Source organism: Leuresthes tenuis, unplaced genomic scaffold (assembly GCF_036924035.1).
Source record: "Leuresthes tenuis unplaced genomic scaffold, fLeuTen1.0.hap1 SCAF_10, whole genome shotgun sequence".
Lineage (NCBI taxonomy): Eukaryota > Metazoa > Chordata > Actinopteri > Atheriniformes > Atherinopsidae > Leuresthes > Leuresthes tenuis.
This window is the reverse complement of record NW_027325364.1, coordinates 1,982,462-1,999,315: the sequence shown is the minus strand read 5'-3', so window position 1 is coordinate 1,999,315 and position 16,854 is coordinate 1,982,462. Positions and strand designations below refer to the sequence as shown.

Genomic DNA, 16,854 nt, shown 5'->3' with positions numbered 1-16,854 from the left:
AAGACTGGTGTGAAACAGCTTCAACACACTTCCTGCTCTCACAGCTCCGCTCTGCTCACATGTTTCCTTGTTCCCTCCCTGCAGACCTGCAGGCTGATGATGGGTGTAACCAGCAGCTGGTGCACTGATTGGCTCAGAGCTCAGACTAGTTTCATTTATGAGGAAGTGAAACTCAGTGAGTCACTGATCTGAGAGGAGAAATGGCTCAAAAAGGAGTTCAGCTGGACCGAGAAAGCTTCTCTTGTTCGATCTGTCTGGATCTACTGAAGGATCCGGTGACTCTTCCCTGTGGACACAGCTACTGCAGGAACTGTATTAAAGGCGTCTGGGATGGAGAGGATCAGAAGGGAATCCACAGCTGCCCTCAGTGCAGGCAGACATTCATACCGAGGCCTGTCCTGGGGAAGAACACCATGTTAGCTGATTTAGTGGAGCAGCTGAAGAAGACTGGACTCCAAGCTGCTGCTGCTGATCACTGCTATGCTGGACCTGAAGATGTGGCCTGTGATGTCTGCTCTGGAAGAAAACTGAAAGCCTTTAAGTCCTGTTTAACCTGCCCAGCCTCTTACTGTGAGAATCACCTTCAGCCTCATTATGATGTGGCTCCATTAAAGAAACACAAGCTGGTGGAGCCCTCCAAGAACCTCCAGGAGAACATCTGCTCTGGTCACGGTGAGGTGAAGAAGATGTTCTGCCGCACTGATCAGAAGTCTATCTGTTATCTCTGCTCTGTGGAGGAACATAAAGGCCACGACACAGTGTCAGCTGCAGCAGAAAGGACTGAGAGGCAGAGAGAGCTGGAGGGGAGTCGGCAGCAAATCCAGCAGAGAGTCCAGGACCGAGAGGAAGATGTGAAGCTGCTTCAGCAGGAGGTGGAGGCCATCAATCAGTCTGCTGATAAAACAGTGGAGCACAGTGAGAAGATCTTCACTGAGCTGATCCGTCTCCTCCAGAAAAGAAGCTCTGAGGTGAAGCAGCAGATCAGATCCCAGCAGGAAACTGAAGTGAGTCGAGTCAAAGAGCTTCAGGAGAAGCTGGAGCAGGAGATCACTGAGCTGCAGAGGAAAGATGCTGAGCTGCAGCAGCTCTCAGACACAGAGGATCACACCCAGTTTCTACAGAACTGCCCCTCAGTGTCAGCACTCAGGGAGTCTACACCCTCATCCAGCATCAAGATCCGTCCTCTGAGGCACTTTGAGGCTGTGACAGCAGCTGTGTCAGAGCTCAGAGAGAAACTACAGGACATCCTGAGAGAGGAATGGACCAACATCTCCCTGAGAGTCACTGAGGTGGATGTTTTACTGCAGGAACCAGAACCAGAACCAGAACCAGAGAGCAGAGCTGACTTCTTAAAATATTCATGTGAAATCAAACTGGATCCAAACACAGCAAACAGATATCTGTTACTGTCAGAGGGGAACAGAAAAGTGACTTTAATGAAGGAACCTCAGTCTTATTCTGATCATCCAGACAGATTCACTGGATTTTCTCAGGTCCTGAGCAGAGAGAGTCTGACTGGACGCTGTTACTGGGAGGTGGAGAGGAGAGGGAGAGGAGTTGGTGTAGCAGTCGCATACAAGAACATCAGCAGAGCAGGAGGTGAATGTAGATTTGGTTATAATGACAAATCTTGGGCATTATATTGTGACCCAAACAGTTATAGATTTATATACAACAAGATAAAAACCTCCATCTCTGTTCCTGAGTCCTCCAGAGTCGGAGTGTACCTGGACCACAGAGCAGGTATTCTGTCCTTCTACAGCGTCTCTGGAGCCATGACTCTGCTCCACAGAGTCCAGACCAGATTCACTCAGCCGCTCTATGCTGGGATTATGCTTCATTATTATGGATCCACAGCAGAGTTGTGTGAAGTGGAATAAAGGTATCCTGTCAGCTCTTTGCTGTTTATTTGCTGCTTTTTCCTGTGTTTGTGCAGCCATGGAGGATATCACTGCTAATGATGAGTTTTATTCACAGAAATGTTTCTCCACATGAAAATCTAAACTTCTCTGAGCTCTAAATGTTAGTTGGATGCTTGTGTTGATGTGTCTGTATGTTGTTGTTTCTCTTCCACTTCATGGAGCCCAACAGAGAGATCAGCAGACCTTCCTTTATCACAGACTCTGTTCACATCTCATCACTTTGTGAATGTAAAATTATTCTGGAGCTACACTGACTTTGATTAGTTTCAGAGATCAAATGTTGCTGCTGTTTTCTAAACCAACAGATGAGGAAGTCTGTTCTGAGGTGCTCAGAAACGGTCATTTCCAGGATCAGCAGGAATCAGGAGATCCTTCATCAGCTTTAATGTGAGAACCAGTGAAGATTTTCACAGCAAATACCACTTTGAAGGAGTGAACAAAGTGTTTTCTTTTGTCTTCATTTCAGTGTTTGTGTGAAATCTGACGGAGAAAATGTCAAACTGATGTGAGGGTATAACTGAGGCAGTTTTCCTGTAACAGCACAAAGTTCAGAGTTCAGAGCAGAAAATATTTGACTTTCTTCAATAAAACAGCTTCATCGCAGAGAAATGAGTCCAGTTTTCTTTGAATTTCTCTTTCCTCCGTCTCTCAGAAAGATTTGATCCACATGCTTCAGATGATTAGTTTTTATTCTGTGAGCTCTGTTGTTCTGACGTTTCTTCTTTAACAGCAAAGAAACATTTTCTGCAGCCGATAAAAACAAAACCAGAACCGATGACAACTTCCAGAAAGAGCTATTAGCTGAAAACTTGGCATATCTCAGCATGGTGTGCAGTGTGTCCTTAAAACATTTGAGGAAACTGGACAAGTGGAGGACAAAAGAAGAAGTGTCAGGCCTAAAAAACTATCTCCAGCAGATGAACAGGATCTGAAAGTGATGTCCTTAAGAAAGAGGAAAAAATCCAGCTGTGACCTGACAGGACCTGAGAGATGCATCTGGACCTTCAGCTGATCCATCTACTGTTGGCCCAAGCCTCATCAGAAATGGGCTCCATGGAAGGGTGGCTGTCAAGAAGCCGTTCTTAAGGAAGGGAAACAGGGAGAAAAGGCTGAGCTGTGCCAAATGACACAAGAAGTGGACTGAAAATCAGTGGCAACAGGTCTTATGGAGGGATGAATCCTCCCCAGAGCCCGGACCTCAACATTATTGAAGCAGTGTGGGATCATCTGACAGAGAACGGAACAAAAGGCAGCCCACATCCAAAGAAGAGCTTTGGGATGTCCTTCAAGAAGCCTGGAGAACTATTCCTGAAGACTCCTTAAAGAAATGACAGAAAGCTCGTCTCAGAGGGTTCAGGCTGTGTTGGAGAATAAAGGAGCTCAGACCAGAGATTCACTTTAAAGCTGCTGAGAACTGAGAAAAAACTCTGTTTCTGCCTCAGATTCTGGGTTTATGTTCAGGTTTGATCATGTTTCAGTGAATCTCTGCAGCTGTTTTACTCCTTCAGTCAGTATATAAAGAGACAAGGGGTGCTCAACTCAGTATGGTTGGCATCTTCTGATATAATCTAATGAAAATATGAATATAAAATAGTTAAATTAGGTGAAAAGTTTACCTTTAAAGTGTTGTGTGAAGAGTTGACGTAATAAATGTGCCTAAATTTAACACAACTTTAGTAAATGTAACTTCAATTAATCAGATGTGAACATCAGATTTCTGTGTGAGACATTTATTACATAATAAAAACACAAATGTATAAAAATAGCAAAAACTGAACGTGATTATAATGATGTCATGATCTCTAATCAGTACAACTGATAGGAAATCATTAAGCCGCTTGTTGCTGAACTGTCAGACTCTGAGGTTTCCAAAGAAAAGAGCAGGCAGCAACATCAGGAGGGTTTTGATAATCAGTTTGTGATCACTTATTGATCCGCAGCCGTTGGCCCGGCCCTCAGGGCTTTCATCTGCTCTGGGGTCAGGGCTCTGAGGGAAAACAAAACAGATCATTCCTCCGTTAATAACTGCTCTGACCACATCAGCAGTCGCAACATTTTTCCTGCAAACTCTTCAGAAGGTGACCTCCAGAAAGCATTTCTTTAAATGAAAAGCAGCAGCGCCCTCTTTCTGTAGTCAGCTGGAAGCGCAGGCCTCTCTGAGGATGAACAGTTTATGTCCAACAGGGAGCAGAGCTGCTGTAAATCTGAGCCTTTACAGCAGAGAGTGATGGGAGTCCACTGACCTGAGGCTCCTTCCCCTTTTACTTCCCTGCCTTTGAGACCAAACACTCTTTGTGTTGCACAACAGTTGAAATACTTCCAATCAGTGTCCTGGGACTGATGATGAATCTCCTGTCATTCCCTCAGCTGCTTCAGCGCTGTAGCTACAAATCAGGTAGTTTCCAGGGTAAACCTGCAGGTTGTAAAGTCAGAAGATCTCACAAAAGCAGCTCTTCTCTCCTCTTGCCTGCATCATGAAAATGTTTCTGTGCACAACACAACGCAGGCTATCTATGCTCCAGAGTTTGACGAGAGGAGGCTGCAGGAGAAGCTTTTAGTGTGGATACAAGGTTGTATCCTTTGCTAAGATCTCTTCTCTTTGTTGGTCCATCCTCGATGTCTTTCCTCTCTTCCTCTTTTTGCCCCAGGAGGTGACAAAGACACCGTCAGGGAGAAGATTTGAGCTAAAAGACCTTTAAAAACTGGACACTGTTGCTTTAGAGCATCACTTTTAACTGATATAAGTAAACTATAAAGAGAAGCAGCTGCATCATCTGTCAGAGGAACATTAAAGGTGTCGATGGCGATGTCACGCCTCTTTAAAAACATGTTGAGGGTGTCCGTCCTCCTGATAGCGCTTCCTGCTGCCTTTGTTTTAGGAAACAAGACATCGTTCATCGTGGGCTGTCATGGGTTTCCAGGTCACAGGCAGGAGAAAGGAGGTCAGGAGGTCAGGAGGCCCGGAGAGGACTTTTAATCAAAAGTCTCAGTTGTCACAAACACCGAACAGAACTAAGGACACTAAAGATTAAAGAAAGTCTGGCTGCTTGGAGGGAAACAGGAAGAACTGATCAGGACTTTTGCACAGTACTGTGGTCTCTGTGTCTCTGTACATTAATGCTATGGCGTAACCACGCATTCTTTGGGGGGGTCATGTCCCCCCCAATATTGAGAAAATACCAACCTGTCCCCCCCAATATACAGAAGAAAATGTGTAAAATGCATGTTCTCCTTTTATGAACCCTGTCAAGGAATCGGTCTCTTGTTATGTCTTATTTATTTTCAATGTATTTCCGTGTGTTACCATGGGAACGTAACGGCTGCGCCGCGGTTACCGTGGGAACGTAACGGCTCAATGAGAGTGACCCACCGGGCGCGCCGCCGGGCGCGCCGCCGTCTCAGCAGCGGCTCTCCTTATCTTTACGTTGGACTTCTACTTTTGACGGAGCCGCTGCTCAACAGAGCAGATTGTACCAGAACAGGAAATCCAACACAGAATCAACAAAATAAACTTCCGCCCCCTTTCAAAATAAAAAAACTTAAAACAAAAATAACATTAGACTATTAGACTTTTCATTGTTAATGCACATTTTGAGACATTGACACAATAGAAATGAACCTGGACTTAAAAGTCCTCGGCACATTTTTTGTTAAAGGAAAAGTCTGTAATTTGTTACATCATTAGTTATTAAAATATTTCCATAAACATGCTTTGGGTATTTGGTCGTTTTCCACTGGAAGCTGTCCTATTTGCTACAGAACTACAGAAGAGCATAATTGTAATTGGTAGGTGTGTTTAAGGTCAGTAAACAGGAAGCAACTAACCAAAACAAAGTGGGGGGGCAGTCACTGTCTCGGAGAAATTACACTATTCCTTTAGATGTGAACTTACATGGTCAATGTAGTCCTCTAAACTATGTTCTAAATGTCCAATTTTTCATATATAAATAAAGAATTGTAGATAATGCACTCAACAATTTTGTTCTTCTTGGACCCCCCCCAATGTCTAAAAACCATGGTTACGCCCTTGCATTAATGAATGCTTTGCACTCAAAGCATCTGTTTCAGGCAACGTGAGAATCACCTCCAGCAACTGTCAGTGGTTTCAGTATAAATATGTGAACTTAATTCAAAAATAAAGAAAAAATCTGTACTTTAACAACAGATGAGAACAAAAACAGGATCGCTTACATTGTTCATGGCACCATCGGCCGCTGTCACTGGAAGCAGAAAGACAAAGTGAAGCACAGTCAGTACCTTCAATGCATCTAATGACAACATCAGCACTGAGATGGATGCTGTGTCGTTCCTCGGCTGTTACCGTAGTAATAGTCGAAGGTGGCGTTGTAGTCGTAGTCAGGCGTCGGTGTTGTGTCATATTCATCGGATGGGTTTGACTCCTCTTCTTCTTCATGACTTCCTACATTTCCTGTAAGAAAAATAAAGTGGAATCTCAGACATGACACAAAACTGTGCAGGTCACTTCAGTAGAGATTTACTTTGGTTATTTGGTTAAAAACCACTTAAAGGTACACAAAGCTAAACAAAGGCACTCAACTCTTCACATATGACCCTCGAGAAGTGTGTAATAAAACTAATGAAACAGAAATAAAACAGATTATTATATTTCTCACGGGTTTGATTTAGATTCGGTTCGATGGAGCCAGTTTACCCCCAGATGATGCAACATACTCCATAACCCGGATCAATTTACCCCAAACTGGTGCAAACTGAGTCACAGGGAAACTTGTTGTATAAGATTTAAGATATTTACATTTATAGAGTCATTAAAAAGATTATTTGAATGAATAAAACATCCTGAAATTTGGTTTGAGGCTTTCATTTTACCTCGGCCTCATTTTCCCTTTTCTTGAGGACCCTGCTTGATATCTACCCTACAGAAGAGTGTGAAAAAGAAGCAAATACATGTAAAAATGTCCATTTGCGTTCTCATCTGCAGCTCTGATAAGATTTTAGATAAGCTTCTTTTGTCTTTCTTTTGGCTTTAGAGAAACGGTGCAACAAGGATGGACACCATCTATCTGTAAATATAAAATACTTGTTCTGAGACAACAAAGCCACACTTTCTACTAATAAAAACAGAATAATTCAAGTCTTACTGCATCTCTGCCAATAAACTGCTCTGGTCAGCAGTTTTTATGCAAACCTTGACTGTGTAAGGGTACTTTTCAGGATATAACCTGTGCTTAACATGCCTTTATTTACCTGTGGAGCTCATTTTATGTTGTGTGCTGGCAGTCAGGCAAAGTCAACAGGCGCTCAGCTAAGCGTGAAATAAATAGAAGATCTGCAATGCATGAATGAGTGTTGCTTACACCTTTAAACTGTCACTCCACTGATTTCAGCTTTCAGGTATTCACTGGGACAGGATGGACACTTTGCTGCACATACACATTCTGGATTGACAGTAAAAATTAAACTGGTCTGTACAGAATAAGAATAAAATACTTGCATATGTTTGCACAAATACTCATAATTTTCAGTGTTGCTCAGTGTTGGATAACCTGGTTTGGGTGGATGTGTGTGCTGGTTTATTGATGAAAAAAAGTCAGTGTGAGAAGTCAATATTCAGCACAGTCGAGTCCCATCTCAGATTACACTCTCTGGGATATTAACTGTCGTTGTGCCTGAGGGACTCTGTGGTCATGTGACCGGCCCCGGTGCTTTGGTTTTATAGCTGAGATAGAGCTGGAGGCGTTCAGGTTTCACCACATTCTGTCCAGATGTAATGGACCAGATGCATCAGAACACAACCCCAGTTACTCCGGTTTCAGGAGTATGTGCACAGTTGTCTAACAAGCTGTTCAGATTGATCAAATGGTCCACAGTTCTTATAACATGCTCCATTCACAACACAGACATCTGTTGAGAGATGTATGTTGTGCTGTAAAAATCCACAATATATAAAACTGCTATGGAATGTTTGACGTCTGAGTTGTTTTAGATGGACAAAGTCTCCATTATGATTGGCTGTTAGCTTATATCTGAATGGTTAGCTGTTAGCTTAGGTAGTATCACCTTAACTGTTAGCTTAGCTATATCAAGTAAAGATTTCTGACCAGCCCAAATAAATGATGGAAAAAGTCACCATCATGATTGGCTGTTAGCTTATATCTGAATGGTTAGCTGTTAGCTTAGGTAGTATCACCTTAACTGTTAGCTTAGCTATATCAAGTAAAGATTTCTGACCAGCCCAAATAAATGATGGAAAAAGTCACCATCATGATTGGCTGTTAGCTTATATCTGAATGGTTAGCTGTTAGCTTAGGTAGTATCACCTTAACCGTTAGCTTAGCTATATCAAGTAAAGATTTCTGACCAGCCCAAATAAATGATGGAAAAAGTCACCATCATGATTAGCTGTTGCGTATAGCTTTATAGTTAATTAGCTTAGCTACTGTTAGCTTGGCTACATAAAGTAAGGATTTCTGTCCAGCCCAAATTGAAGATACAAAAGTCCCCATTGTGATTAGCTGTTAGCTTAGCTAGTGCTAGCTTAGCTACATCAAGTAAGGATTTCTGACCAGCCCAAAAAAACATCCTGTTAAATGTTAATGAAGAAAAATATATCCAGAATGAAACTTAAAAGTAAACATAACATTTTCATTGTCTGCATATTCAGGATTATTTTGTATTGACATGAATAAAAAAACGAAAAGATCCATCTCTAAGATATGACATTAAGTTTCTAAATTGATGCTTCAAGCTTCAAGTGAAACTGCTCTATCACAATAAGAATCATGGCTGTAGTGTTGGAGCCCTTATGCACCGAACATCTGGGACCAGCAGGGAGGGCAGGACCACCTGCAGAGTCTCCAGGGTTCGGGTTAGATAAGGTAAGATAGCTCTGACTGTAAGCTATGACGTACTGTTGCTACACCTGAAAGACAGAATGGAGCAGGAGCCTATAAATGATCCGGTGATGCAAGAAATAAAGAAATATCTGTGTAAAGTCAAGTTATTAATGATTCAGTTTTAATATTCAATTTAGTTTTAGTCAGTTAGGAGTTTTTGTTTTTGCTGCCCATGTTTCTATTCAAACTAAAACATAATGTGGGTTGTTTTGTTCATGTATGTTTTATTAAGCATTTAAACTTTAACACAGTTAAAGGGATGTACTGAAGACCTAATTACAGTGCTGAATGCAGAGTGACCTCTCCTAGTGACAGTATAGTGATTTAACACGTTTATTCGGCCAAACAAAAGGTATCAACGAGGTCTCTTGGCCTATTTTCTGCTTGTACAAACTATTTTACGAGTATCTGTGAAAAATAGCGTCAGAGTTCACCTCTTGATCCAAACTGATGAAAGAAAGTCTTCATCACAAGCAGCAACACTTGACTGTAAATGAATCTATTTGAAACAAACACGTCTTCATCAGTCGTCAGCTTTGGTAAAGCTGCAGCAGCCTGGAGGAAATAAGTTTCACAGAGGACAGAAGTTTGGCTCTGACATTTTCCTCTGAGCGAACATGATTGGCTGTTAGCTTATATCTGAATGGTTAGCTGTTAGCTTAGGTAGTGTAACCTTAGCTGTTAGCTTAGCTATATCAAGTAAAGATTTCTGACCAGCCCAAATAAAAGATGGAAAAAGTCACCATCATGATTGGCTGTTAGCTTATATCTGAATGGTTAGCTGTTAGCTTAGGTAGTGTTACCTTAGCTGTTAGCTTAGCTATATCAAGAAAAGATTTCTGACCAGCCCAAATAAAAGATGGAAAAAGTCACCATCATGATTGGCTGTTAGCTTATATCTGAATGATTAGCTGTTAGCTTAGGTAGTGTTACCTTAGCTGTTAGCTTAGCTATATCAAGTAAAGATTTCTGACCAGCCCAAATAAATGATGGAAAAAGTCACCATCATGATTAGCTGTTAGCGTATAGCTTTATATATATATATCATTCGTCAGCTTTGGTAAAGCTGCAGCAGCCTGGAGGAAATAAGTTTCACAGAGGACAGAAGTTTGGCTCTGACATTTTCCTCTGAGCGAACCTGCCTGTTTAGACAACCCGTGACCTTGAGTTGCCTCTTTATTACAGTTAAAAGGTACGTTGAGATGTGTTGAAACACGTCTGCAGTCGGAGACTCTGAGGTTTTAAAAACCCTGCCTACTGTCACTTAAAGGATCATTCTGCTGATATTTTTGTGCATTTACATAGTCAATAAACCACCTGGAAAAGCCAACATTAAAGAAACTAATGACGATGTGGGTAAATCAGACATTAAGAGAAGCACTAGGGAAAGTCTAGGAAAGTACTGAATCCTTTTACTCTACATGATGTCTTACTGGGGAAAGTCCAACATTGTTTATATCCACCATGTTCTCACAGACATACCTCAAATGAATACAAACTCTTGACACAGCAATATGTAGAGGAGACAAAGAATGTGTTGGCACTGTGGAAAGTAACAAGCTCCTCTCCCGCTGTTTTCTCCTCCTAATGCAGAAGCGTTTTAAACCAGCTTGTATTATAATGGCCAGTGGGGACATGATGAGGTGGGAGGGCCCAATGCAGGACGTAGTGCTGAGCCGGCGAGACTGTGGCAGACAACGGTGTAATGACTGAACAAAAGTGCTGCCGAGGCAGAATGAGAGGATGGATGGAGGGATGGAGGGATGGAGGGAGGGAAGGAGGGAGGGATGGAGGGATGGAGGGAGGGAGGGAGGGAGGGAGGGAGGGAGGGATGGATGGAGGGACGGATGGACGGAGGGATGGATGGAGGGAGGGAGGGAGGGAGGGAGGGATGGATGGAGGGAGGGAGGGATGGATAGATGGATAGATGGATAGATGGATGGATGGATGGATGGATGGAAGGATGGATGGACGGATGGATGGAAGGATGGATGGACGGACGGACGGAGGGATGGACGGAGGGACGGACGGAGGGATGGAGGGATGGATGGATGGAGGGAGGGATGGATGGATGGACGGAGGGATGGATGGAGGGAGGGAGGGATGGATGGAGGGAGGGAGGGAGGGAGGGATGGATGGATGGAGGGATGGATGGACAGATGGACGGATGGATGGATGGATGGACAGATGGAGGGAGCCGAGGGATGGATGGAGGGATGGATGGATGGATGGACAGATGGACGGATGGATGGATGGATGGACAGATGGAGGGAGCCGAGGGATGGATGGAGGGATGGATGGATGGATGGATGGATGGATGGATGGATGGACAGATGGAGGGAGCCGAGGGATGGATGGATGGATGGATGGATGGAAGGATGGATGGATGGATGGATGGAAGGATGGATGGACGGACGGACGGACGGAGGGATGGACGGAGGGACGGACGGAGGGATGGAGGGATGGATGGATGGAGAGAGGGATGGATGGATGGACGGAGGGATGGATGGAGGGAGGGAGGGAGGGAGGGATGGATGGATGGATGGACGGACGGATGGAGGGATGGAGGGATGGATGGACAGATGGACGGATGGATGGATGGATGGACAGATGGAGGGAGCCGAGGGATGGATGGAGGGATGGATGGATGGATGGACAGATGGACGGATGGATGGATGGACTGATGGAGGGATGGATGGATGGATGGACGGATGGAGGGAGCCGAGGGATGGATGGAGGGACGGATGGATGGATGGACTGATGGAGGGATAGATAGATAGATAGATAGATAGATAGATAGATAGATAGATAGATAGATAGATAGATAGATAGATAGATAGATAGATAGATAGATAGATAGATAGATAGATAGATAGATAGATAATATCTTATTTCACACATATCTCTGACAACAGGTTGTTTGAATCTTCTCAATCAGCCCATCCCAACGTTTGACAGCAGTCATGGAGTTCCACAGGGATCTGTACCGGGCCCAGTTCTTTTGTTTTCTGTTAGCATTTAGCATTTGGCACATTGTAAATTAGTCAGTAACATTTCCCAGCTTTGCAGGACAGTAATCAGTCGAGGGGATTAGATTATCATAAACTGCTTGTTGAATTAGAGAATGACATGCATCATATATACAGACGACAGCTTCTTATTTATGTATTTTCCAACCGTTATGGACTTTGGAACCAGAGTTTAAGATCACACATCTTGACTATTCTTCATTTTGAAATAATTTAAAGCTCAACATTTATTCAGAAAAGAGCATGATCAATGTGTATATATTCTGATCTCTTCTCCAGTTGTTTTTTTTAGCCTCTTTTTGCTCTTAGCTTTGATTTTGCTGCATCTTTTCTGTCGAAGCAGCAGCTTTTAGCGCTCTGCAGGTTTCACATCCAGTTAGTTGTGATGTTGCAATCATTCCAGGATTTTTGCTTTCTTCCTCAGAAAACAAATCAGAAGAGAAAACAAAGTGTCTTCACTTCTCATCGCCCTTCACTGGCTGTCATTAATCATGTTGAAATGTTGGATACGATCCCGCTGAGCTCAGAGGAATCTGCTTGGATTGATGAACATGAACACTCATGTTTCGGGGTTTTGTTTCTTTGTGTTGTTGGCTTGGATAGAGAGTGAAAGCAGAGCGGCGGTGTCTCCTGTCTGATCACATCCCGCGGATAATGTTTCACAATTCAACAAAGAAAGCCTGACTGGAGGGCAGATAAAAAGGGAGGACTTCAGTTTCACATTTCTCACTTAATCACCCCATTATCTTAAAAACACTAAATCAAAATGGCACGAAGGAAGCCAGACTAACAGTTTCCTCTTTAACCTAAGCTAGGTGGAGACCCTTTATTTAGCTTTTACTCAAGAGGAAAAGTGTTTTCTTCCGTTTCTCCACCAGCTTCGCTATGAGAGGATTTAGATGTTTTTTTAACCCTAAACAGGCTTTTAAAGCAGCGACTGAAAGCCAACCTGAAGTTTAACATTATATGGATGGGAGATGAACTCAGGCCTGGTGTGTAATTCCATCAGAAAAACCTTTCAGCCTCCAAATACAAACATTTAAGCGGATAAAACTGATAACAACTATGTTTGTTCCACAAAATACTGTTCGGCTGCATTAGCTTTAAACTCTCTTTATCAAACTTTATTAAAGATAAAGTCTCAGGAATCTGTGTCACGATCATGTCACAAACTCCTGCGAGTCAATAGTTGGGTTTCCTTTCACCAAAGAAGCAAATCCGAAGCAATCTTTAGCTAAGCAGCGAAAGAGGTTTCCTTTAACTGGTTTTAAAGGGATGAGTAGTGTCATAGCAATCCAAACCGGACCTAAACCTCCAGAAAGAAGAGGAAACAACAGCTGTGGTGGACATTTACAGGAGGACAATGGAAAGATAATTCTTCAGGAGTAACTCTCATCTCTGGGAATATCTGGGATATTATATCTCATGTGAGGAAACTCAAGTCAGACACCCGACAAAGTTAATAACGTAGCTGCAAAAGCTGTTTTTAAAACTCTGCTGCTGACAGGAAGTAAGTAAAGTGGATTTATAAAGAACATTCATATACAGTTCAGACTGACTGAAAGTATAAAGATATAACACGAACACAGACATCCACACATGGAAGCTAAGCTAAGCTAAGATAAGCTAAGCTAAGCTAAGACGGACACAGATGAACAGAGGCAGCAATAAGACGGGGGTCTGACTGAAGAAGATCTTTACTACGAGATCAAGGGACTTGGGGTCTGAGTGGGACCATTTAGGGCTTTAAAAACCATGAATAAGATCCTGAAGTGGATCCTTTGATGTGCTGACAGTTTGGACCATCTGAAGGTGTGACACCAGGGACTGGGCTGCAGTAATCCAGCCGTCATGTTGCAAAGGTTTGTTTTAGATGATTCTAAGCTGGTAAAAGATTGCTGATCAAAAGAGTCCAAAATAAAGGCAAAAATGTGGCTGTATGCAGAGCATCAAAAACACAAGATTAATAAAACAGGAAAGGGTAGAAAACCTCTGCGATGTTTCATCTGCACCTAAAAACGCAGCTGTGGCTAAAAGCTGCTTATCGGTCGACCTCGTTGTTCTTAAGTATGTCCACCAGGTGCATGATGGGAAATAATCTCAGAAAAGTCCAGTTGTGGTCATACAAATAGTGACCCTTTAAGATCTGTGACCTAAAACTCGTGTGTGGGAGGCTTTATAAGACATAACAGGAAAGGTCAAAGCTGGAAAGAACAATAGAAACTACGGATAGAGAGTGAGTAACAAAACAGTGAATAATGGTCGTGATTCATGTGAGACAGAAACCCTTCGACACTACAAGGTCACATCGTCTTTCACCCCTTCCACTATCTACTGCCATCTCTCAGCCTGTCTAATTACAAAAGTGGAGTCATGTGTTTGGGAGTTGGAGCAGTGCCTCCACCAGTTGTAACAAGTCAAGTCTGTTTACTGTGTCTTTGCTTCCCTCCTCTGCTATTCAGCACTTTTGTTTTAGCGCTTTATTTTTTTCTCAGCACTAATCCTGATTTCGATCCACTCAGCAGAACATTCGGATCCAACTCCAGCTCCTGTCATCTGTTTGTATCCTGGGAATCACCGCCACTTTGCTGCACTCGGCCTCATTTCACCTCCATCCAAGTTTTTTCTCTTGTTGGCAATCTGTAGTTAATATATTCTCCAAATAAGGTGTGCTGATCAGTTAAAGATTGTTTTAAACATGATCTGCCTCAGACTTTTCCAAAGAAAGTCCTTCTTTTCTACTGTTTTATCTATTGTAACTGTCTTAAGTCAGACCACAAACACTCCAGTTAGCAGTAAGTTAGCAGTTAGCTGTAAGTTAGCTGTAAGTTAGAAGTTAGCTGTAAGTTAGCAGTTAGCTGTAAGTTAGCTGTTGGCTGTAAGTCAGCAGTTAGCTGTAAGTTAGAAGTTAGCTGTAAGTTAGCAGTTAGCTGTAAGTTAGCTGTTGGCTGTAAGTCAGCAGTTAGCTGTAAGTTAGCAGTTAGCAGTAAGTTAGCAGTTAGCTGTAAGTTAGCTGTAAGTTAGCTGTAAGTTAGAAGTTAGCTGTAAGTTAGCAGTTAGCTGCAAGTTGGCAGTTGGCTGTAAGTTAGCTGTAAGTTAGCAGTTAGCTGTAAGTCAGCAGTTGGCTGTAAGTTAGCAGTTAGCTGTAAGTTAGCAGTTAGCTGTAAGTGAGCAGCAGATGCTAGCAAACAATGCTTTCTCATCAGCAGTGATGGACCAAGCCGGAGATGTGCACAGCGTAACTCGTAGTAATGCATGTGAACCGTTAATTACTTCGTTTAAACATTTTGGATATTTTAACCTCATTAAACAGTTGTACCTGGAGACCTCCATCTTTATCAGAAACATGCCAATAATGTAACGTTAACACAGCGAGAGTGAGGAGAGGACCGGTGTTGTGTTGGAAACACACCTTAAACACAGCTGCAGGTTGTCTGAGTCACAGAACGGAACCGTTCAGCTAGAAAGCTTCAGCTAACAAAGTAATGTGGGAACAATAATGTTCATCTTTAAACATCCCTCTCAGTAAATACATTTCCTTATAACCCAAGTAATCCACTCATACAAAGACATGAAAACTAATAAGTCCTGTAAGTGAGTTATGTGTAATAAAGTGAAATGATATTGGGAATATATGTACTGAATACATGAAGAAAAGGAGGTGCAAAAAGGCACAGGAAAAAACTAAAAACAGCTGAAATCTGTCAGAGTACAGAAAGCAACTCAGCCCTCAATCAGCCAATTAATCAGCTGGTTTAGTCCTAATTGATGGTCTATAAAAAGGTTTCTTATTAGGCGTCACATGAGAAGCATCTCATAAGGGGTAAAAGAGCTCACTCAAGACCTTTGCAGCCCGATTGTTGCGAAACATACTGATGTTATGAGGTTACAGAAGCATTTCTAAACTTTTGAGCAGCGTTGGGGCCTTAAACCGGTCACAACCAGGTGCAAAGGATACTCAGAACCCAAGGCCCACTCACAGACTGCTTCAGAAAGACCTGGAATAGCAGGTAAGTAATGCTCTCAACTGCCATGACCTCCGTGCACGACCCTCAGTTTACAGTCTGGTCAGATGAGACCAACACTGAGCCCTTTGGATGTCAGAGGTGGGGAGTCGGCCTGAACAGACCCAGAAGACTGAGCAGGTTCTGGTCAGTAAAACGAGCCCCCACCTCAGAGACAATACGTTTCATAAAGTTTTACTGCTGCGCCTGTAAAGCTCACCGTCTGGTGTCTTTTTCCTCTCACAGTTTATTGATCTTGTGAGCGACACAATAAAAGCAGCAGTCATCCAGTAAAACCAGAATCACCAGCTCAACACCAACAAGACGATAAGAGTTGGTGTTTTTAACTGACTTTTACCTCGACGGGACATTCAGATGCAATATAAAGGTTCCCTTTCCTGACTCTTGATGTGCATCATTGCTCAACAACAAGAGAAAGTTTGAAAACGAAACTCAGCATTCAGGTCTGTGCAACTCTGAATGTCCACCAGGAGGGGAAATGTTACGGTAAATGTTTAATTAACCTTAACGGCTCGGCAAAGCACTTCAGGGCTTCTCTCATTCATCCGTGCAAATACACTCAGAAACAGCTGCATTCCCACACAGTTGTTTTGAAGCATATTTGAAGCCAGTGGAAACTAATCTTGGAGCACAAAGACACAAACAAACAACTGAAGGAAAGAGCTCTTTACATGTGTTCTGATTATTCTTTCATGTCAGCCAACGTTGGACCTCTTTATTCTCTGGAAGCAGATTGATTATGTGATCAGATTAAATCTGAAACCGAACGTCAGATTAAATCTGAAATTTAACGTCTGATTAAATCTGAAACCGAACGTCAGATTAAATCTGAAATTTAACGTCAGATTAAATCTGAAACCGAACGTCAGATTAAATCATAAATTTAACGTCAGATTAAATCATAAATTTAACGTCAGATTAAATCATAAATTTAACGTCAGATTAAATCTGAAACCGAACGTCAGATTAAATCATAAATTTAACGTCAGATTAAATCATAAAT

At 42.5% G+C, this 16,854-nt stretch overlaps 1 protein-coding gene across 1 annotated transcript in view; it reads left to right on the top strand.

The window, feature by feature from the left end:
• Positions 1 to 197: 197 nt before the first annotated feature.
• LOC140315905 (tripartite motif-containing protein 16-like) overlaps positions 198 to 16,854 on the top strand; it is a 190,593-nt gene continuing 173,936 nt past the window's right edge. The window contains exon 1 of the mRNA XM_072393515.1: positions 198 to 2,260. Coding sequence (XP_072249616.1) covers positions 201 to 1,880 — 1,680 coding nt within the window. The 5' untranslated portion in view covers positions 198 to 200 and the 3' untranslated portion in view covers positions 1,881 to 2,260. The remainder of the gene's footprint in view (positions 2,261 to 16,854) is intronic.